The sequence below is a fragment of the Mangifera indica genome, chromosome 15, assembly GCF_011075055.1.
Source record: "Mangifera indica cultivar Alphonso chromosome 15, CATAS_Mindica_2.1, whole genome shotgun sequence".
NCBI classification, from domain to species: domain Eukaryota; kingdom Viridiplantae; phylum Streptophyta; class Magnoliopsida; order Sapindales; family Anacardiaceae; genus Mangifera; species Mangifera indica.
The window spans coordinates 2,834,675-2,857,581 of NC_058151.1; the positions used below are offsets into that span (position 1 = coordinate 2,834,675).

At 31.7% G+C, this 22,907-nt stretch overlaps 3 protein-coding genes across 5 annotated transcripts; 1 reads left to right on the top strand and 2 right to left on the bottom strand.

Annotated features, from left to right (window-relative positions):
- The first annotated feature begins 3,674 nt into the window (after nucleotides 1-3,674).
- LOC123197461 (alpha-L-fucosidase 1-like) lies at nucleotides 3,675-6,299 on the top strand. The gene is made up of 3 exons (XM_044611773.1): nucleotides 3,675-4,395; nucleotides 4,479-4,718; nucleotides 5,430-6,299. Exons 1-3 carry the CDS (start codon nucleotides 3,848-3,850, stop codon nucleotides 6,112-6,114), a joined length of 1,473 nt encoding a protein of 490 aa, XP_044467708.1. The 5' UTR covers nucleotides 3,675-3,847; the 3' UTR covers nucleotides 6,115-6,299.
- A 1,727-nt stretch (nucleotides 6,300-8,026) lies between these two features.
- LOC123197640 (cytochrome P450 704C1-like) lies at nucleotides 8,027-11,023 on the bottom strand. Of its 3 annotated transcripts, none has more exons than XM_044611974.1 (6): nucleotides 10,637-11,023; nucleotides 9,555-9,770; nucleotides 9,240-9,455; nucleotides 8,763-9,083; nucleotides 8,487-8,690; nucleotides 8,027-8,399 (listed from the first exon to the last, which is right to left on the bottom strand). In XM_044611974.1, the coding sequence occupies exons 1-6, from the start codon at nucleotides 10,946-10,948 to the stop codon at nucleotides 8,211-8,213; spliced, it is 1,458 nt and encodes a 485-aa protein (XP_044467909.1). In that variant the 5' UTR covers nucleotides 10,949-11,023; the 3' UTR covers nucleotides 8,027-8,210. The 3 variants fall into 3 exon arrangements, with proteins under 3 accessions (XP_044467909.1, XP_044467908.1, XP_044467907.1); XM_044611973.1 differs by having other exon boundaries at nucleotides 9,162-9,455; XM_044611972.1 differs by having other exon boundaries at nucleotides 8,763-9,455.
- Nucleotides 11,024-15,127: 4,104 nt separating this feature from the next.
- Nucleotides 15,128-18,928, bottom strand: LOC123198240 (cytochrome P450 704C1-like). Its single transcript, XM_044612909.1, has 6 exons — nucleotides 18,488-18,928; nucleotides 18,101-18,316; nucleotides 16,925-17,221; nucleotides 16,518-16,838; nucleotides 16,183-16,386; nucleotides 15,128-15,448 (listed from the first exon to the last, which is right to left on the bottom strand). The coding sequence occupies exons 1-6, from the start codon at nucleotides 18,884-18,886 to the stop codon at nucleotides 15,248-15,250; spliced, it is 1,638 nt and encodes a 545-aa protein (XP_044468844.1). The 5' UTR covers nucleotides 18,887-18,928; the 3' UTR covers nucleotides 15,128-15,247.
- Nucleotides 18,929-22,907: the final 3,979 nt, after the last annotated feature.

Consider the following 22,907-nt stretch of genomic DNA (forward strand, 5'->3'; position numbering starts at 1 on the left):
CCCAAAGAAAGATGTTACCATGACATGCCTAAAATTATACAAAAGTAATGCCTTGTACAATCATGTACAAGGACATGCACATCTGTATGAACAACACCTTTGGCCAGTTTCTTCAATGATCAGTAGATGATCATGTAGAGGACATACATGGTTGTCTTTTCCTTTGTGACCCATAAACTAGGTTGTGATGGATACCCATATAAAATGGGTATCTTAATTGTTCACTATATACAATTACAAAATTCCCATTTATAAAACACATACATTTGAAAAGGAAAGTTAGACATGCATGAAGAAGAATGTACGCTCGTGCACCTGACCATGTATGCTTACGTACCAAGTTTGCTCAAGGTTGCCCATGCAGGGCCAAATCGTGCATGGAGAGAAGGATGTATGATAGTTCAGTTGATGATGTACAATTGTGCACTCAAGAAAAGATTAAAAAAATGTTAAAGATAGAGTTTAATGTGCCTAATGGATGAATCAAACAAACACGTCATGTCATAGATGAATTGAGTAACGAATGACCATACATTAAGGTGAACAGTCGTTTCAACAATAATCTAATTTAAAAATCTATAAACAAAATAGGCACATTACACATGACCCCCCACATTTTTCACATTTTGATAGTTCACAAAATTGCTCAACTGATATTCCAGTGAGTGAACATGAAGAAGAAGGAGATTAAACATCAAACTCTATTAGCTAGGCATCTAAGTAAGTAAAGGATTTTAAACTTTTATGTATAAATGTTGTTATGATGGATTTTTTTTGTTGAAATATGATTCTAGATGCGAAACTTATTAATAATACCGGTGTAGTTATGAATTATAAGTAATGTAGAAATGATTCTTAACTAAATTATTGGTGGATTGATTGTTGAATTAAGAGTTTGGGGTGAAATAGGTATAATAAGTTGAAATATGGATTCATATTTGTCATATTTAGTGCCTAAATGCATATGTTTGATGTGTATAATATGCTAGATGTTGTAGACAGTGGATTAATTTGGTTTTGGTATGAAAATTCTAACTAGAATAATCTTTGTTGCCCTTCTAGATGCGATGAAATGACTATTCCAAGAACATAAAATGTTGTTAATTTGTAAAATTAGGGTTACATTTTACACATGAATGATTGTCTAAAGGACATATATGGTCGTTCAAGTCATGTAGACTAGAATGTAATGAATGTTTGTGCTGAAGTATAACATTGTCATTCATATGTAGGAAATATCAAAATTATCCTTAGGTTGATGTATAGTCGTGAACATGAAGGTTAGGTAGATGCTCATGATATAATGATGAACACCTATTTAAGGTTCTAAATGGTCTCTCATGATGGAGGAACATGAACGATCGTAAAAGACATTCACGTTGAAAAAGAAAACACTCGTTTATTTATAATGAATGGTCATATGTAAGTTAAGAAATTGAACAAACGTTCCTTAGAGGTGAACAACCGTTCAAGAAGCTATATTACAAGTTTTAAAGAAACTTTAAGGATCTATAGTTGTATCAACAAATGTTTAATGTTAGTCTATGAGTTGGGGTATCATTATGACCATGAATTAGAAAGGTGAAAGGGAGATGCAAGCCTAAAAGATGTTTTACTTGAGTTTATTGAATTAAGAAAATATGTCACAAATTTTTATTTATGAGACCAATTTTATGATGTTGCATGCTTTCAAAATTCCTAGGGTGTAGAGCCATTTTTGGAATCTAATTTCATAGGACACATGTAAGCCTAGAGTTCTTATAGTACATATTTGAGACTCAATCTTGTAGTATACATGTGGGCCTAAGATATTCGTAGTATATGTGTGAGATATGTTTTGTATGTTTTCATAATTTTTTATGACACTCATTTTATTTAATTATTTTGTAGGTAATAGATGATTTGACGGCTGCAAAACAACGGGTAAGTAAAGGTCGTGTATAAAGGCATGTGTTAAAGATGTTAAACTATGTTATTTTGTTATTATTTATTTATGTATGAGATTTTTTATGAGATTATGTCATCAATACTATACACTTTGGAATGAGCATTTTATGTAAATATGGAAATATTTTAACAATTCTGCCTGATTAGATGATTTTAGTGAAAAGATATTTCAATAATTATGCAATGTTTTAAATTGTGCACGTTTTTTATTAAGTTTTATCATGCATATATAGTCAAGTGATGTAACATCTCTCTTTGGAGTGTAGTACTTTTGGATATGGGTGTGAAAGTGGACTAAACCAAATGGAGGTTTTTCAGTCACTTTATCTTCATCGGTTTCAATTAAAAGCAAGACTAGTCTTTGAGCAAGAGATAACAAACAAAACCTAAACTCTGTGTGAAATGAAAAACTAATATTTCTTCTCTTATGTTCTTATTGAATTTGTGTTATTAGACTGATGATGTTGTAAACTTCAATTTATCAAAGAAAACCTTTTTTGGTTATAAATCTTTATTTACATAGAAAAAATTTTTTAAGTGGTTTTTCATTACCTCGTATTGAGGAGGTTTTCTCACATATCTTGGGTGTTTATTTTTCATGTGTTTTGTTTTGATTGTTTTGTAATTTCATGCATTTTAGTGGACCTTTTGGAAAACTATCATAACTACCAAAAGATCCAAAAGCATGTTTTCACTGTAGCTTTGCGTGAGAATACTTTGTAGCTTGTTAACATTGTCTTTGTGCACATAATTTAAAGATTCTCCATCAATTTTTTCAAAAAGATAGTTGACATGTTCCTTTCAGATCTGCCGGTCGCCATGGAGTTACCCAATTTGTTTAAATTTTATTTTATTTACACTTAATAGGAATAATTATAGAATGATGTTAAAAAAGGAGATCCAGCTGCTTACATACTTGACACTTCTAAATTCTGCAATAAATCAATTAAGAAAATATCTAAGTAATTCAAAGGTTTTTTTAAACGAGAAAATCTATTTGAGTTGAATTGTCACATTAACCATATCAAATAAGATAAATTTTAGGTCCAGTGATCGATCCTACAATCATTAAACCAAGTAAATCAAAAGTTTGATCTTGATATATCATGAGAGAAGACTTAAACTCATATTCTCTTATACATAGAGTCTTATTTTTTTGTTACTTAAACTACTTATTGGGAGAGGTAATGCAGAGTTGATCACCATTTAAAAATGGCTGGTAAATGAAGATTCTAAAATTTATCAGATTAATATTTAATGATTTATCTTGAAGACATAAGAGATCAAGAAAAACTATACTTTCAAATATTGATTGTCATAAAAGTGTTACTAATATATCAAAATAAAATTTTAGGACTACAAAACCAATTGATCTTCTTTTAACGAATTACCATATATAGATTTCATAAGAAGGAAATAAGTATATATATATTTTGAAATTTTATTTGAATTGAAAGAACTAATAAAATCGATCATATATTATAATTATTATATTAAATAAGTTAAAAATTTAAATTTAATATGTCATCGATAATTTTTGAACTCAAATCGTTCCTTGTCTCCCGGGAAAAGAAATAACTATCTTTCTCAAAATCAACTTAAACCTAGAAATTTGAAATAACCACCCCGTGACTAATAGCAACAAAAGGACAGTAAGTCAAAAACAAGACCATCAATACACACAAAAAAACTCAAACAAATTACAATTCAAAAGATTGGTCACACTCAGCTTTTTCTTCTCTCTTTTGGCTCTAGCTCATCAAAGAATCTCCACCGGCTTTTTGTTTGGTCCCGTATCTTATCATATAACCCATCTCCACAGGCCAATTTTCTCTCAATAATTGCCTCTATATAACGTATAGAGGGAGAGAATTATAAAGCAAAGAGAAACAATAATCGGATGATTATGACCAAATTACTGTGTTTTTTACTTGCAATAGCGTTGTTTCAACAATCAAAATTTGTTATTTCTCGACGTGAGCAAGTTACAACTCCACCATTGCCTGTTTTGCCACTGCCATCTTATTCTCAACTGAAATGGCAACAAAGAGAGCTCATAATGTTCTTCCACTTTGGAGTCAACACATTCACCGACTCTGAATGGGGCACTGGAAAAGAAAGCCCAGCTATATTCAATCCAGTTGGGCTCGATGCGAACCAGTGGATCAGTGCGGCAATGGAGGCAGGAGTTTCTCTTGTCATACTAACAGCAAAGCACCACGATGGATTTTGCTTGTGGCCTTCAAAATACACTGACCATTCTGTCAAACTCAGTCCCTGGAAAAATGGCCATGGTGACGTTGTACAAGAGTTTGTAAATGCGGCTAAAGCTCGTGGAGTAGATGCCGGGTTGTATTTATCTCCATGGGATCGCCATGATCCGAGATATGGCCATGATTTGCAGTATAACGAATACTACTTGGCTCAATTGCAGGAGCTACTCAACAGGTAGCCAAATTTTCATAACTTTCTGAAAGATAATCAATTAAAGCTTCAGGAAAGTTGATTGTTGCATATTGTACTATTGACAGATACGGAAACGTCAGGGAGATATGGTTCGATGGAGCAAAGGGTTCAAATGCGCCTAACATGTCTTACTATTTTACAGAGTGGTTCGCCATGGTGAAGGAGTTGCAGAGCTCCATCAACTTGTTTTCGGATGCGGGTCCGGATGTCAGATGGGTTGGTAATGAAAAAGGATTCGCTGGAAGCACATGCTGGTCCACCATCAATCGCACATCTCTATCAATCGGAAATGGAAGCATTGTCAAGTGAGTATTTTTTTAGTAATTAAGTCATTCGAATGACACCATTATCTTCTAATAGAATGATTTACAGTTTTCCACTAAGTTTGAAATTTAAAGCACTTTTTCACTCTTAATTAGTATAAAATAATCTTTTTTTATCTCTAATTGAAAATATTAACCTGCTCTTAATAGTTTAAATTATTTATACCAATTGGAGACAAAAAAGTGATTTAAGACAAACCATGGGTGGAAAAATGTAATTTTCTCATTCTAGTTCATAACTATATGAAATGAGCTGTTTGCAATTAAACTTAGTGGTGGATGAATTATTAAGTTCGGCGGAAAATTGGTTTCTTGTTAGCTTTTCATCCATTAATTTCTTCTTGAGCTAACTTTGATTTTACATTTAAAAGAGAAGATATTAGTCGACCTCACGGCAATGCAGTGTGTTTCTGAAAAAGAAATTGAAGTCATAAAAAGACACTTGGTGATGACTTCTTAAAGAGTGTTTACATGTGAAATACATCAAGCTATATAAATCCAGTTCCGGTTACTAAACTGGGTATTTAGATAATGTGTTTTATATAATTAGATGATTTTAAATTAAAGACAAAATAATATTTAATCACATGATAACACATTATCTGATGTTCAATTAAATACTCAAACTAAGTGTGCATAGCATTGCTTTTATTAATTGATATAATTTATTTTATTCTTTTTACCTTTTTGTAGTTACCTAAACACGGGTGATCCAAAGGGGACAGATTGGCTGCCAGCAGAATGCGACGTTTCAATCAGAACTGGATGGTTTTGGCATAAATCACAATCACCAAAGAAGCTGAGTAAACTGCTTGAGATTTACTATAATTCAGTGGGAAGAAATTGTGTTATGCTACTCAATGTTCCTCCGAATTCAACCGGATTAATATCTGAAAATGACGTTCAAAGATTGAGAGAATTCAGAAACGCCATTAACACAATATTTTCAGCAAATTTAGCAGACAACTGCACAATAAAAGCTAGCAGCCAAAGAGGAGGCAAAGATGGTGGTTTTGGACCCGAAAATGTACTAGACAATGACCATTTGTGGACATATTGGGCTCCAAGAGATGGCAAAGATGATGAAAATTGGATTGAAATTAAGGGTGAAGATCAAGAAGGGTTGACGTTTAATGTGATCAGAATTCAAGAAGCGATTGGGCTTGGTCAGAGGATCAAACAGCATGAAGTTTACGTTGATGGTAAACTGGTGGCAAAAGGAAGCACAGTTGGGTACAAGAAACTCCACAGGCTTGAAAACGGAGTGATAAATGGACATGTGGTGAAGATCAAAATCACGAAATCTAGGGCACCGCCTTTAATTTCTTCAGTTGGTTTGCATTTTGATCCTTACTGGCTCCCAAAAAATGGCCGGTGACCTAAATTATGGGTTGCTTTTTGCCGACCTTTATGCATGTGTTTGAGGGCCATGCCCACGCTCTTATGTTTGATCTCTTTTGTCCTACGTAGGAAAAGTATAAAGGCATTAGCGATTAGTGCAAGGAGCCAAAAGTCACAGAGAAGCATGAAGGAATAAAAGTGATTAAAATTTCCAGTAGTTCAGTTTGTGGGGGTAGTTTCTTCTTTTTTGTCTTCCACGTGAATTTTTCCATTCAACCATGTATAAGTAGCTTCAGACGGAATAAAACTATGTATATAAATAAAAAATATATATTTATCAATATAAATTAAAAAAAAAATTTATAATTAAATAAAATAATTATTTATTTTTTATTTTAAAATCACATAATTAGATATTAGTATATTAATTTGTATCAATAAGTTTATACTGCAGAAAGAATAATATCCTGAAATAAAATTGGTACCTTATGAGTGTTTTGGAAGCATCTTCAAATAAAAAATATAATTTCTAAAGAAAATTGCAATGACATATGGTTCGAAAAGATTTTCATTGTCATATTTATTATTCCCCAAAGTCACGGGTAATCTTTATGTATTATGAGGCTCCTTTTCTTTGTTGTCCACATCGTAATATGTTGACACCTAATTAATTATGAGCACGAGGGATGCAAACCCCGGTAAAAGTGAAACAAATATATATATATATATATATATACACATATATATATATATATATATGCACACAGACGTTAAAGGTTAATCATTATCTAAATTTTAGTGCAATTACAAATATACTTATAATCTAATTTTTATTAAAAATTTTAACTAAAATTAGAGATAAAATTATTATTTATCAAAAAAATTTTTAAAATTAAAGTTTTATAATATTTTTGTCTCTAGATTTAAAAATTTCATAATTTTTTTTCTATCCAAAATTTAAAAAGTAATAATTCTTCCTAAAATTGTTTCTCTTCTTTTCGACGACGATTCGTCATTGATTGTTCTCTTTCTCATTGACCGACACACGATGAAGCAACAAAGAGACTAGGGTCTCTTTGTCATGTGTCGATCGATGAGAGAAAAGACTATCAATGGCCAGTAATGGTTATTCTAACCTTACTGACCAATACATAAATTAGTTAGATGATATCGTCCAATTGATTTATGCATTAACTGTCACACATATTTGTCGTATGGATCTATGTGATGTCTTCCAGCCATTTCAATCAGATATTAATATTTTTTTGCATCGAGAAATCATCAAAGAGGAAAAAGGTGTCGATGATGAGGTTGACGACACATCGAAGTAAATTGTTGAGAAGAATGGTCATCGAAAAGAGAGAAAGTATTTTCTGAGGGAGTAAGTATAATGTTTTTAAACTTTGAGGGGACAACTATTATCCTTAATATATGAAACTCTAGATGGTAGAGATGAAAAAGAAATTGTTAGTTTTCAAAATTAAGATGAAAAAAAAAAATAAATTTTTCTTTTCTTAAATAAAATCATTAAATAACATTTTTATCTTTCACATTAACAATAAAATTTAACAAAAAATAAATAATAGATATGTATTTAAGTTTTTAAAATTTAACTAACAAAAGTTAAAAAATGAAAAAAACATTTGGTGGAAATAAGTCTTTTGGCCTATTTTCTAACCTTATACACTAACAATAAACTTACTCTGACCCCTGCCCATCTCAAGAAATATCGCAACACCCCAGGAGGATAGTAATGTATTACAACCTCCCTGTTGACCTTTCTAGAAACATCTGCATCCACCCTTCTTCACTGTCAACCAACGGCAGTTGCACGTGGACAGTATCTCCACTACACTAGCTTTCTGTTCTGCCAGAGCTTGATAAATATTAAACATGTTTTAATTTAAATTTCACCCATATTTTTAAGAGCTAAATGGTCAATTGAAAGATTATCAAAATAATAATAATACAAGTTATTATTAGGTTGCCAAATCCCAATTTAATGCTTACAGCCAAACTGTGAGCAAATTACAAAATGGACAAACTTTCTCCACTACTGCATGATGTTATTTATTGACTCTTGAATTTGATCAATTAGGCAACTGCCAAAGGCAGTAGGAAGATGTTCAAGCATTAACTGTAGTTTCTTGAGAAGACTCGGAGATGGAGTCCTCCTTCAATATGAAGAGTGAGTGCAGTTTTGTACTTGACTGGTTTACTTTCATCATTGAGCTTGAATTTGTAGCTTCCAAGTAGAATCATCGAGAAAATTTTCATCTGCCTGTAAGCAAAATCCTTTCCTAGACAGATTCTCGGACCCGCCTGTTCAACACTCTACAGTCAGAATTAAGTTCTTCAAAAAGACAAAAACATGTATTGTTAGGCACTTCGATTTGTCATGTGACTCACCTGGAAAGACGTGAAAATGAAAGGGCTTCTCGGCTGGAAATGGCCATTTTCATTGAGCCATCTCTCTGGACGAAATTCCTCTACATCATTGCCCCATAATTCTTTTGTCCTGCCCATCGCATAAGTTAAATATGTGATCATATCGCCTTTATTCACATTGAAACCATCCGGCAGCGTGTCGTCCGAAAAACAAATTTTCCCATCCTGTGACACCACACACAAGTTCAATAAGCATCATAGTCATGAAAATCATATGAAACATTTATAAAATTTTACCACAGGGACTGCGGGATAGAGCCTGAGTGTCTCAGACAAAGCAGCGTGGAGATAGTGCATCTTGTCAAGGGTTTCTTCATTTACTTTGGCTGCCAGTTCCTCAATGCTTGAATTACTTCTCACTTTGGTTGCTTCTAATATTTCCTTGGCAATCTTTTCCTGTATGTCAGGGTGCTTACAAAGAAAGTAAAAAAACCAAGAAAGAGTGGTGGCGGTGGTGTCTTTGCCAGCAATTACAAAATTGAGAACAATGTCCCGTAAGTATTTTGGATCGGTTTCTTTCAGTTCCAAAAACCTTGATAGAATGTCCTCTTTCTTCCCCTGTAATATGAAATTGTTAGCAAATCCTACAAATGTTACTAAAACGTCAAATAAAATGCAGAGGGTAGGAGTTGTTACAGGTTGTAAATCATCATGCGGATTATTGAGTTTCTCAATTTTGCTTTTGATTAATTTGTATACAAATTCATCAATTACTTTGATACTTCTTCTCAATTTAGCCTCTGATCCGATGTTCAGGAACCGCTTAATCTTCCAAAAGAAATCAACAAATCGATATGAAGTAATTCCATTTGCAGTATCAAAAGCAGCAGTGAATCGAGCGCCTTCTTCATACGTTCCAGACAAACCATCTAAGTCAATACCCAATATGACTTTAAATACTGAGTCTAAGGTAGCTGTCATGAAGAGATTCTGCATATAAACACATAATTACAGTGAACAAATCATAAATTAAACAGAATGATATGACTGTTCTTGTGAGATATAGAAACTAATTTATTAAGCTCATACTTGCATGTCCAACGATTGGTTTGATGCTGAAATTTCAGATAATATTCGAGCAAGCTTTACAGCAGTGCCTTTGAAGACACCACTGCTGAAGTCCCTCAGTATCTTGGTAGAGAATTCATAACTCGCTAGTTTCCTTTGATGTTTCCACTTGTCTCCATCCACCGCGAAGATCCCATCACCGAGTAAGTCATTAAAAATGTTATATGCGTACAAACCCTACTTCCATGAACAAGATAGAATTATAATTACAGAAAGATTTTCAGCAGTAAAAATGTTAAAATCAATTTACAAAATTGTGGCTAAATTGGAGCTATTTCCGCAATCGATTTCTACCACATCTTTTGGAGGAAAAGCTCAGCCTTAAAACTTTCTTCTTTCAATTGATTCTCAATATAAACAAAATCATATTCATCTTGGAATGTGGTTGAGCTGGCAGTGGGAATGGCCAGGCTATCCCAGTGTAGCCCATGGGATCCACGTGTCAGGTCGTGCCAACCCATCTGTTGGTAGGCTTTTGTGCCAAGTTATCATTGCAAAAACTCAAGGTTTAGGGTATGACCTAGGGTCTTTAGGTTGTGTTTTTATGAAGCTTTAACGGACCAATCTGCAAAAAGCTTGTGGGTTGGCTAGAAAAATAAATTTTTTATTTTTTAATGATATAAAATTAATTTTTTAATTATTTTGTCCCGCGATATTAATGATTATATCAGATGGATCAACCATTCTAAAATATTAAAAAGTAAAAAAAAAAACTGCTACAGTATTAGGCCTGACCTCACAGCCCACAGCAAGACCTGCAACGGATCAGGCCGAAAAAAAGTTGTGCCCTTGCTAGTCTGCAGGCCAACTCTGTCCATTTAACACTCTAAAATGAGGAGACAATGTCTCTATACCAAATGAAAGACGGCAGATGTTTGCTCATTTTCTTTTCATTCAACCAACTAATAAACATTAAATCTACAATTACATGGATATACAACACAGGAAATAGATCAAGAATTAGAGGAAAATGAAAGAATTTATCATTTTGGGGCATGTCTAAGCTATTTAAAAATAAAGATTCAGTAGGATATATTTATTACCTTGCCATAGTTTGGAAAGTTTGTCTTGAGGATGTACTCAACAATGGCAGGGTCGGTGGTGAAAATCTCATTTCTGGAGAAAGATGACAATCTGTAAGTTTTATACTGACGTGAAAGGTCAGTCAGTAAGTCAAAGAGTCTGTGATAATTTAGAACTTGGTTCAGAGGAGAGGTGGCGATTGGGTGATACTTTTTAGTCTTCGGAGAAGATCTTTTGACATTGAATCTGAGGATGAATATGGCGGATATTAGTGCCAAAGCTGCCACTGTGAGAGGGATGAAGAAGGAGGAAAACTGGTTTAGGTCTATCATAATTATGGAATAGTAGATGAGATTGGGATTGAAAATGGAAGTAGAATTTATAATAGAACCAGATTTAGACAAGAGTTCAAGAAATGAGGTTTGAAAAAAGTTTAGGTTAGGTTTGACCCACTGTTACCATAATAATAATAATAACGAACGAGCACCACCACCAATTCCTCGCATTAAATTATTAATTGTGTGTTAGGTGATTTGATAAGAATCAATTTAGTTATAATATAGGTATTAAAAATCAATAAAATAATTTTTATAATTTTTATGTATAAATAATGACGTATTATTAAATAATTATATGCTAGTTTTTTTTTTAATTTTTAACTATTTAATTATATAATAATATTTTATTATTTGTATAAAAAATTATAAATAAAAATCATATACATAGCATTACTTATTAAAAATATACCTTGCATACATAATTGAATAAAGTGATTATGATTTATTTAACTTTAATCATGACTGTCTAATATATTAAGCTAGCTGGACCAAGTTGAATAATATATTTGATTACATGTTTTATATTTTTTATCTGCCAAAAGACCTTTTTCCCACCCAAGGTTTGTTGCAGCGCCGAAGTAGTACCCACTAAATATTGAAAATAACCAAATATATTAGTTTTAAAAATAAAATCATTATTTAACTATTAATATTAAAAAATTATAAAATTTTATTTCATTTTTCTCCTAAACCCTAAAATATTATATTTTCCCCCCATTGATAATTTTGAAAAGTAAACATTTCCCCCCTGCTAGGCTTAAAAATTTTTAGTGAGCTTGTTTCTCCAGTCAATTGACTTCTCTTCCCGGGACCAACACAATTTGTCTCTGACTGGCTTCTCTTCTCTCTCTTCATCATCTCTGGCTCGTTTTTGTCACTATCAACAAAGACATTATTTCATCTAAATCTGAATGAAGACAAATAAATGTTGTCGACATACAAGGATTCGTCTTTATCTTCTTTCTCTAGAGACAGATTGCATTGGTCGTTGAAAGGAGATTAGGTACATAACACTAAAAAATTATTAGTTTTTAAAACTGTGAAAGAAAAACATGAAAAAAATTAATTTTTTTAATATTTCATATTAAATAATAATTTTACTCTTACTATTGATTGATTCTATTAATTTAAATAATTTATAGGTGGTAGTTTGAGTTTTAAATACTTAATAAGTATCAATTTGAGATGCAACAAACCTTGGGGTGGGAATAAGTCTTTCAGCCTTTTCTATATATTCATCCATAACACCGTCCAAAAGTGTAGTTTTTTAAGAAAATAATTTAATAATAATTCTTACAGTATATTAAGAAGAAAATCAAATACAAATTTTATGAATTTATTAAATGATTCCTCCGCAAGAAAAATTAAAAGAAATGACCACTTGAGGTAGCAATAATTATGGTCGTATTTATATTATTATTTATTGATGTGTAAATTTGTATAATATAAATGGTTGTAGATAAAATTGGATTTGAATTTAACCGAATTCAAATAAGATAAAACTTATTTTTTACTCATTTTCAGAAGGCTCAACTTAGACTCGCCTCGTCTCGCTAAGCCCAAGATTAGCTAGGCTCATATTCGACTTGTTTCATTTATCGAAAGTTTGTGTAGATAAGTTGAACTTAGCTTAAACTCACCAAACTCATTCGCTCAAATTTGGTTTCCTTATAGCGTGTGCGACATCATTTAAAATTTTTTAATACATTTAAGTTTGGCTCAGGCTCGAACTCGTATATGTTAAGCTTGGGTTTAAATTTATAATTGATTTTAAAAAATATTTTAGTTCAAATTTGGATTCGAATTTGTATAGATATCAGACTTGGATTTGAATTTGAATAAATTTGCTTCAGATCACGACTCAAGACGCATCCCAAGCTGCAACTTGACTATAGAACAGCCTAAACAATGTCGTCTAACCTAAGATTAGCCAGACTGCAACTCCTGGGATCCATTCTGTCTTTTAAACACCCATTTACACTTCTCCACTCTACAATCTTCAGGTTTGTTCACTAATTTCCATGTCTTGTTCTTGATTAAGGAACCGAATTCTTCCTACATAGCTTTCTTCCACAACAAAGAATCCTTGCTCATCATAGCCTTTTGAACTATTTTTTATTCTTCTTCAGCCTCCTTTGCAACTTGAAGTGCAAAGGCAACCGCATCAGCATGCACCAATCTAGTTGAAGTCACTTGATGACTCCACAGTTTGACCTTTTAATACACTTACGCAAATGGAGTGGATAAATTAGTCGAGTAGAAACATGTGTGATCTAGGAATTCTAATCGAACGAAAATAAGTGCGACCTGGGAAGACTAGTCGAGTAGAAGCAAGTGTGACCTGAGACTAGTCAAGCAGAAAAAGGTACAATCTAAGAAGACTAATCAACCCAAAGTTGGTGTGATTAGGGTACGTGGGTACGAGACTTGTTTAGTGTTAGCGTTTGCATATAAAAAATTTTGATGAAAGTGTGTATCGGTAGAGATGAGAGCAAAATGATAAGGGAGACAAGGGATTATAAAGACAGAGAGTTCAGGTGATCGAGTGAGCTCTTGTTTGTAAGCATTGTTTGCAATACTCTAATATTTTTTCTCTAATATAGTGGATTTATTGTTACCCCATAAAAGTGGATGGAGGCAATCAACCTAGTTGTCGAACCACTATAAAAAAAGAAGACCTGGTTGTTTTGTTTATTGCTTTTATACAAATACAAGTCATCAGTCTTTATGTAAGTTTTTTAATTGTTTGTCTAAGATAGTTTTTTACTTGGTCTTTTAATAAAATTATAATTTTTTTCTAATTATCAAGGAATAATTACATAAAAACCCCATTTTGTTTGGATGGTTTGGTAGTTTTTCAATTATTAACAGTACGTTAATCTGATAATAAAAAAAAACATAGATATATTTAAACATAATCATGGGTTATATCAAACCGAATTTAGTATGATCTATCATGTTTATGGGTTGTGTCATGTTAGGATGAGCCTTGTGGTTCATGTTGCCCGTGGCATAGTAAAGCTTAAAGCATGTCCAAAATTCCTTGAGTCATTAGCGGATTGGTCCATCATATAATATATTTTTTTATTTTTGAGGGTGATATCAAACCAACTTGTGGGTCAAACCGTAAGACTCTTTGCATGACCTGCACCACTCGCAACCCTCAATTGACCAATAAATTACAAGTTGAGCCACGACACAAGTTGATCTCACCTCCAAGACATGTCTAAATATGTCTTTTACCTTCAATCTTTTGTAAAAAAGTTAATTGAAGGATTTTTTTTTTTAACATATAAAATATATTTAAATTACGTTGTCAAATACCAATTATTGTCTCTCCATACTTATTTCTTAAATTCTACACTTAAATTATGAAATGGAGAAGCTTCTCCACGAATCGTGGTCTTTAATCTAGAATGGAGCGTTGAAGATTTGATATTACAATATTAATTTACTTAAAAGATTCCATAGGATCCCGCAAAAAAAATAAAATATTAAATTAAAAATTGACAGGGTTATAAGAATATTTGATTCAGTCATATTTTTTGAATCAGTAAAACTTCTTAAATTTACTTGTATTGAAATGAATTGTCTTTTGCTGTTAGAACAATTTTTTTAAAGACAATTTTAAATAGGTAAAACTATGTTGGGGTTTTAAAGAGAAACTCTGACTAATATATATTAGGTTATTAAATATTCTATCAATAATTTAACAAACTTAGAACTCACAAGAACCATTTATCCAAATCATTATTAGTAAATTTTATTGGACTTATTTTTAGTGGTTGCTTAAACTCATCCAAAAGTTTTATTCAATTATTTAATTATCCGATTTTATTAAACTAAAATTATAATTAGTGTTAACACACATCAAAAAATTTTCTAAGAGATACCACACAAACACAATAATATAGTCAACATATAGGTATTGCATCCGGTGGCATGAGCTGTATTTCATAGATTAAGCCACAAATCTCTCTTGTTAGAAATTAAGAAAAAAAAAATCAATTACTAAATAATTATGAGATTTGTGTTGGTTCATGTGCTTGCATGAACTGCATTGAGATTAAACACTCAATAAATCTTGCAATCAACATATGAATTATGAGATTAATCACTCAGTCAATCCTCTAATGATTTGCTCAAGTCATGACATATAACTGATTAAGGAAATAGGCAACAATGATTCCATACAATTCTTTATTTCATTATTGCAATTATTCATACAATTTCATTTGTTTAATGGCTTTGTACTTCATGATTTAGACAAGTGCCCAAGGAAGTAGAAGTTGTTTAAGCATTAGTTTCATGGCTCGATCTTGGGAAGACACGGAGATGGAGGCCACCTTCAATATGAAGAGTCAAAGAAGTTCTATACTTGACTGGTTTGTTTTCATCATTGAGCTTGAATTTGTAGCTTCCGAGAAGGATCATACAGAAAATTTTCATTTGCCTGTAAGCAAAATCTTTTCCTAGACAGATTCTCGGACCCCCCTATTCAACATAAATCATCTAATTGATCAGTATATCTAAAGAAGAGGTTCTCAAATTTTTAGTAACAAGGAAAGTTAGTTGCATCATCATTCTTGTGTTACAATGCAAATGAAAAAGAACACACACACACACATATATATATGAGTGTTAAAAACATAATTTACCAAAGGCCAAAATAATTGTTCCCACATAAGGTTTGGTGTGAAGATAAATTCACACTTGCAGAGTTTTAAAAACTTAAACACCAATTTTTTGTTAAGATTTTCAATTAAATATAAAGATAAAACTGTTATTTTAATAATATTTATATAATTCTATCTCATTTTCACCCAGGTTTTAGAAACTAATAATTTCACCCTTGTCAAAGTTTGAAAAATTAATATTTTATCTTTAGAAGGGAGGTTGGCCGAAGAACGCCGCCAGAGAAATAATGAATCTTGGGAGGGGAAAGGTAACTTTTCAAATATTTAGGTGAGGGGAATTCTTAGTTTTTTTAACTATAAGAGGAGAATGAGATAAAATTTTAGTTTTTTAATATTATTAATTAAATGACAATTTCACTCTTATAGTTAACAACAAGTTTTAATAGAAATTACATGGTAAATAGGCATTTAGGTTTTTGAAACCTCACAAGTGTAAATTTGTTTTTGCACTAAACCGTAAGTGGAAATAAGTTTTTTGGCCTTTGCCAAATATGATTTAATTTATGGTTATGATCAAACTCTTTATCTCACCTGGAAGGCTGTGAATATGAAAGGGCTCTTGGGTTGGAAATTGCCGTTTACATTGAGCCATCTCTCTGGCCGGAATTCTTCTGCATCACTACCCCATAAAGCTTTCATCCTACCCATTGCATAAGGTACATATAGGATCATATCTCCTTTATTCACACTGAAGCCATCAGGAAGTGTGTCATCAGAAAAGCAAATCTTCGCATCCTGTCACACCACTCACAAGTACTTCTTACAAACAAATAATAATTGTATCAAGAATTTATAAACATCCAAATAAAATTTGGTGTAATTAACAACATTATTCGTGTTCAACCCCTGATTATGCATGTACTTACCAGAGGAACTGCGGGATAGAGCCTGAGTGTCTCCGATAAAGCGGCGTGGAGATAGTGCATCTTGTCAAGGGTTTCTTCATTTACTTTGGCTGCAAGTTCCTCAATGCTTGAATTACTTCTCACTTGGGTTTCTTCTACTATTTCTTTTGCAATCTTTTCTTGTATATCAGGGTGCTTACAAAGCAAATAAAAAAACCAAGAAAGAGTGGTGGATGTGCTATCTTTGCCAGCAATTACAAAATTGAGAACTATGTCCCTCAAGAATTTTGGATCTGTCTCGTTGAGTTCCAAAAACCGTGACAGAAGGTCCTCTTTCTTCTCCTGTAATGTTCACTTTTTTGCTAATTACACAGATATTATTAAAAACTTGGAACTAAAACCCAGAAGGTTCGCGATGTTATACTCACAGGATGTAACTGATCATGTGGATTATTATTGAGTCGCTCAATTTTTCTTTTAATTAGTTTGTATACAAAATCATCAACCAGTTTGATATTCTTTCTCAATTCATACTCTGATCCAATGTTGAGGAACCGCTTTATCTTCCAAAAGACATCAACATATCGAAAAGAAGTAATTGCATTTGCTTTATCAAAAGCTTCAGTGAATTTGGCACCTTCTTCATAAGTGTTAGACATAACATCCAAATCTATGCCCAATATGACCTTAAACACAGAATCTAAGGTTGCTTTCATGAAAAGATCCTGCATATAAACACGTACTTACAGTGAATAAAACACATAATTATTGGGTCAAAGGACTTATTCCCACCCCAAGTATCCTCTAACTTTAAGTTTTCATCCTTTAACTATGAAGATCCTAAACACTCACCTATGCGGGGTTAAGTCTATTAGTTTGAAGGGTAAAATCATTATTTTATCTATAATATTAAAATTTAATCTTCTTCCCCCCTCCAAAACTTTAAAAACTAAAAGTTTGTCCCTAGACCAAGTTTTAAAAAATGGCATTCCCCCCCTGAGGTTTAGTTTTCAAACTCCAGTGTCATTGTCAGTGGTCTCTCCCTCTAGCGATCTCTCTCCACTCAGCTGGATGTCCAATCAATATTGAATAAGGCTTGGGAGACAAAGATTTTGTCTTCGTCTGGGAAGATGATCGTCCTCCCAGAAGAAGACCTCTGGGAAGATGATCATCTTCCTGAACGAAGACGAGATCTTTGTCTTAGTCTTCCTGATAAAGTTCTTCGTCTCTCAAGCCTCATTCGACATTGATCGGGCATCTAGCTGAGTGGAGAGAGATCGCCGATGGGAGAGGAAGCTTCAGGAGGGAGAGGCTACCAGCAATAGCATCGAAGATGACGTCAGAGTTTGAAAACTAAACTCTAAGGTGAAAATGTCATTTTTTAAAACTTAGCCTATGAGGGAAATAGTTACTTTTTAGGGTTTAAGAAGAAAATAAAATTTTAAGATGTTAGGGTTCTGTTAATTTTAACTGTACATAGGTGGATAAATGAGATTTTTAAAGTTAGAAGTTGAAAACTTGAGATTAGAAGATACTTTGGGTGAGAAATAGTCCTTTGGCCTAATTATTGAGATATAGTAACTAATCTACTATGGAGCTCATACTTTCATGTCAATTGATCGGTTTGATGCTGAAGCTTCAGAAACTTTTCGAGCAAGCTTCACGGCAGTGGATTTAAAAACTACACTACTAAAGTCCCTCAATATCTTGGTGGAGAATTCATAGCTCGATACTTTCCTTTGATGTTTCCACTTGTCTCCGTCTACAGCGAAGATCCCATCGCCCAGTAGATCTGTCAAAATTTTATATTGGTACAATCCCTGCTTCCATAAACACAAATAATAATTTTGATTTATTTCCCAAGATAAACAAAATCATATGGATATTGAAGTCGACAGATCTCTACTGCCATTGCATAGATAACTGGAAATGGAGTAAGAAATTAGAAGAAAGTGAAACGCATCCATCATTTTTGAAATAAGCTAAATTACCTTGCCGTAGTTAGAAAAGTTTGTTTTGAGGATGTATTCAACAACTGCAGGATCAGTGGTGAAAATCGCATTTCTGAAGAAAGTAGCCACTCTGTACGTTTTATATTTGCGTAAAAGCTCAGCCATAAAGTCATGGATCCTGTAGTAATTTAGTATCTCCCTGGGTTGAGAGGTTCCGATAGGGTGAAATTTTTTGGTCTTCTGAGGCGATTGTGGGCGACGGAATCTGAGGACGAACACGAGTGCTAAAGCAGCTGCTGTGAGAGGGAGGAAGAAGGAAGAAAATTCATTTAGGGTGATCATGATGAAGAAGAGTAGAAATGAGATTGTGGCAGCCAATGAACCATAAGTTTCACAAGATATACAAAGCATAAGTTTCTGTAGGATCACTTTCAACATCCATTGACGTTTGTGTTTTCCGGTATTCTAGAGAGCCCATTAATGTCGTGTTTACGAAAGAAAGCAACTAATTATCATATTTAAAAAAGAATGCATATTTATATTTACAAACTTTTAATTTAATAAAATAATAATTGATAATACTATTTACACAAACGGATAACAAGATAAAAAAAAAATTATGAAGTCAAGTTGAAAAATTAGGGCAAATAATAAAAATAGCCTTTTTTTTAGGGGTTTATACAATATTGATCAACACTTCAAAGGTATACGTATATTGCCAAGAAAAAAATAATACCCATTATACTTTCATTTCTAACTTTATGTTAACCCTTGTCGCTTCTTATATCCATCAATAATTTAGTTAAAATTCGTTGAAAAATCACAAAATTCAACAATAAATCCATCTTAATCCAAGAAAGTAACCATTTGGTTACATATTTTCTTTTATTTTTTAAGAATTAATGTCAATATTAGTGTGAAATGTGAAGAATTCTTTGGCTAAATGCTTTTTTCTCTAGTATGCATAAATTTAATTTTATTTTCCTTCTTTCATCCAATTTTCATTATTATTGGTATTACATTTAATTAAATCATAAATGACATAAAATTATTGAAATGACTTTCATACAAATTTATTGGTTTTATATATATCAGTATATGATGTTTCCTCTATATTAAATGTCAAGCATTATAGTCCATAACAAATGGGTGGTCGAACGACATTCCAAGAAGTCTATCACAAGTTGATACCATTGTGTTTCTATTTTCTTATTTGTTGGAAACAAAATGGCACTAACTATATCTTGAAAATTTCAAAATACTAATGGCTACCAATACATTAAAAAAATTAAACAATTAGGAAGTTGTTGCACGAAGGGTATGAAAGGTGGCATTAAAGTCTTGGTAATAAATAAAACGAGGAATTAAAGTCTTGAGTGTATGTAACATGGGCAGTGTACCTGTGAGTTCGGGTGGTAGCAAAGACATCATAATAGATGCATTCATAAGCAACATTTTTTTCGTGCAACTTAAAAAATGTTATATTCACAACTGAAAAAATAATCATTTAAACAGAACACTAAACTTTCTATCCATTGAAAATCTAACATTTTTAAGACTAAAATTACAGTTTCAAACCATAAATGGAAAATATGTTTTCATGTACAATCAACCAATTTTAACTCAAAAATGTGATATTCATAAGCAAAATTTGAAAACTTACACGAAAATCCATAACAACACGATAAACGTTAAAATAAATGGTTGAATTTATTAATACTAACCTATAACCCATTGAAACCTAAAATTTTAATAAGAATTTGAATAAATTTTGGCTAAAAAAATCCACAAATTACAGTTCAAGTGTGAGTAGGCGAGATACACAAATTTCAAATGAGGTCAATTGTAGTCAAGCCTCTTCTATATACAAATAAAATTTTTGACATCATGGCTATATTTATATAATCCTTGGAGTATTGGTTAAAATTTATATAGACCCCATCCACGTTTTGCTAATTCAATTAATTCACTGAAAAATTTTGTGTAGGTTTGACTGTTAGAGACAATGTAGATGAAATAAATGCCCTTCTAATATAAAGAATATGGAATTTACCAAAAATAAATAATAAAGTAACACAAAAAATCATCATTGATATAAAATAACACGGTAGTTAAATTTAAGTATGATCAATCCAAAATACAAGCATGGTGATTTACCCTAGAAGTAAAAGATGAAGGAAAAATACATTAAACGACAATAATTTGTGGTAAGAATTGAGAACTTACACATTATCACCTAATAACATTTTTCCATTGGTAACTATTTTTATTACCAAAAATACTGTTGAATCTAATAACATAAATCTTTTTCTTCTTCATCCTATATATTGACTTTATCTTCACACTTCACTTTATTTCTCATAGTTTCAGCTTGAAAAATAAGGTTAATGTAAGGTGAAAAAAGTTTCACTGACAGGAAGGGTTTTAACTAGATTAAGCCAACAAAGGTGTATCCATTTGGTTGAATGGAGTGTTTTGACCAAATTAGTTTAAATTTGTTCAAATTTTGTTTAATACATTTGTACAAATTCTAGTTGAATATGTTGTTTCAACTAGATGGGACCAAACTTTAAAGCTCATTATTTGAGTATAGGGTTGATTTTGAGTAGACTTATTTCTCTTAAAATCTATTTTTTAGAATTTTATATATATATATATATATATATATATATATATATATATATATATATATATTTATATTAATTCGTCTGCACCTTTGCATTTAAAAATAACAAACCTAAATTAAAAACTTATTTCATTGTATTCCAATTTATTTTTTAATCCTTTCATTCTGTAAATAGAATATTAACTAAAAGAAAACCATACTTTATTATTAATATACAAATTTGAATATATAAAATTATTTATTTATTAAATGAAACAACTGGAAAAAAACTAGTCCAAACCAAACCATATGCAGTGGGCACCGCCTACTAGTCATTTTAATAAATGAATTACAGTCAACTGAATTTAATAAAAAAAATATAACAACTTTTTTTTCATAGCAAAAGAACAATTAATAAATGAATTATTGGATTTATTAAACAATTCATATTATTATGAAGTAAATTATAATTTTTATCAACACTTTAAATTAAAATATTAATTGATGTTCATATTGAACTTGATAAAATTATGTTCTATGTATTTGTGAGTATATGTATTACAAATAAATAAATATTAGGTTATTGAATCACTATCAAAGGTCAAGAAACCTTAAAAATCACACTAAAACCATCTATCCAAAATGGAAAATTAATTAAAATAGGCATATAATATACCGTTTATACCTTTTTAGGCTAACTTTTTTGGCTTTTACTTTTATAAGCAAATGGTATAATTTGTACTCATTTTACCTCTAAAACTCTAAACCAAAATCAAAACAAAATACATGTAAAACTAAATGCAGAAAATGCAAATAGCCGAAAACTAAAATATCAAACCAATCGGCGACCATCCTTAGAGTTGGAACCTCCGACAAACAACAACACTTCAAAAATTGATTCAGAAATAAATTAGAGTTTTAGTTATTTATGTTTAGTCGTTGTTTACACATTTAAGTTGATGTCTATTTTTACTAAACAAATAGTAAAACCCAATCATAAATAGTTATGACTTATTTATCCAAAAATGTAGCCATCGACGAAGAGGAAACCTAGACACAAAATGCACAAATTTACATGCAAACTATGGAAACTACACAAACCATACAAACTATGCAACCACACAATATGCACTTCACAGATTATGCATAGTTGGCGCGGTTTGCTTAGTTTGTATAGTTTGCACAGTTTGTGTGGTTTATAAAGTTTGTATGGTTTGCATAGTTTATGTGAGTTTGTGTGGTTTGCATGAGTTTACGAGATTTGCGTAATTTACATGGGTTTGCGTGGTTTGCATAGTTTACGCAGTTTGCTTGTAAATTTACGCATTTTGCATTCAAGTTTCCTCCCCGTCAATGGCTACACTTTTGGACAAATAAACCACAACTATTAATGGTCAGGTTTTATCGTCTGCTCGGTAAAAATAAACATAAACCCAAATCATGCAAACGGCGACCACACATAAATAACCGAAATTCTAACTTACCTCTGAATCTATTCCAAAGTGTTGTTGTTTGTCAAAGGTTCCAATTCTAAAGATAGTCGTCGGTTGGTTTGAGATTTCTGTTTTTGGCTACCTTGCATTTTCTATATTTGGTTTTACGTGTGTTTTGTTTTGATTTTAGCTTAGAGTTTTTTGTTTTTTACATTAGGGGCAAAATGAATACAAATTATATCATTTGCTCATAAAAGTAAAAGATATAAAAATTGGCCTAGAAAGGTGTAAACGATAAACCATATGTCTATTTTAATTAGTTTCTCATACAAAACATTATCTGTAACATGTATTAAACTATTTGATTACCTAATTTTGTTAAAGATAATTATAATTAATGTTAGTCCAAATTAAGCCACAA

What these genes read in the sequence shown, in the direction of transcription:
- LOC123197461 (XM_044611773.1), top strand. Translation starts at nt 3,848, where the DNA reads ATGATTATGACCAAATTACTGTGTTTTTTACTTGCAATAGCGTTGTTT. An exon ending in TTGCAGGAGCTACTCAACAG is followed by an intron (nt 4,396 to 4,478) that starts GTAGCCAAATTT and finishes TACTATTGACAG; the next exon opens with ATACGGAAACGTCAGGGAGA. An exon ending in GGAAATGGAAGCATTGTCAA is followed by an intron (nt 4,719 to 5,429) that starts GTGAGTATTTTT and finishes ACCTTTTTGTAG; the next exon opens with TTACCTAAACACGGGTGATC.
- LOC123198240 (XM_044612909.1), bottom strand. Translation starts at nt 18,886, where the DNA reads ATGTTGAAAGTGATCCTACAGAAACTTATGCTTTGTATATCTTGTGAA. An exon ending in ACTTTTCTAACTACGGCAAG is followed by an intron (nt 18,317 to 18,487) that starts GTAATTTAGCTT and finishes TTATGGAAGCAG; the next exon opens with GGATTGTACCAATATAAAAT. An exon ending in TCTATCCCGCAGTTCCTCTG is followed by an intron (nt 16,387 to 16,517) that starts GTAAGTACATGC and finishes GTGGTGTGACAG; the next exon opens with GATGCGAAGATTTGCTTTTC.
- LOC123197640 (XM_044611972.1), bottom strand. Translation starts at nt 10,948, where the DNA reads ATGATAGACCTAAACCAGTTTTCCTCCTTCTTCATCCCTCTCACAGTG. An exon ending in ACTTTCCAAACTATGGCAAG is followed by an intron (nt 9,771 to 10,636) that starts GTAATAAATATA and finishes TCATGGAAGTAG; the next exon opens with GGTTTGTACGCATATAACAT. An exon ending in ACCAATCGTTGGACATGCAA is followed by an intron (nt 9,456 to 9,554) that starts GTATGAGCTTAA and finishes GTTTATATGCAG; the next exon opens with AATCTCTTCATGACAGCTAC.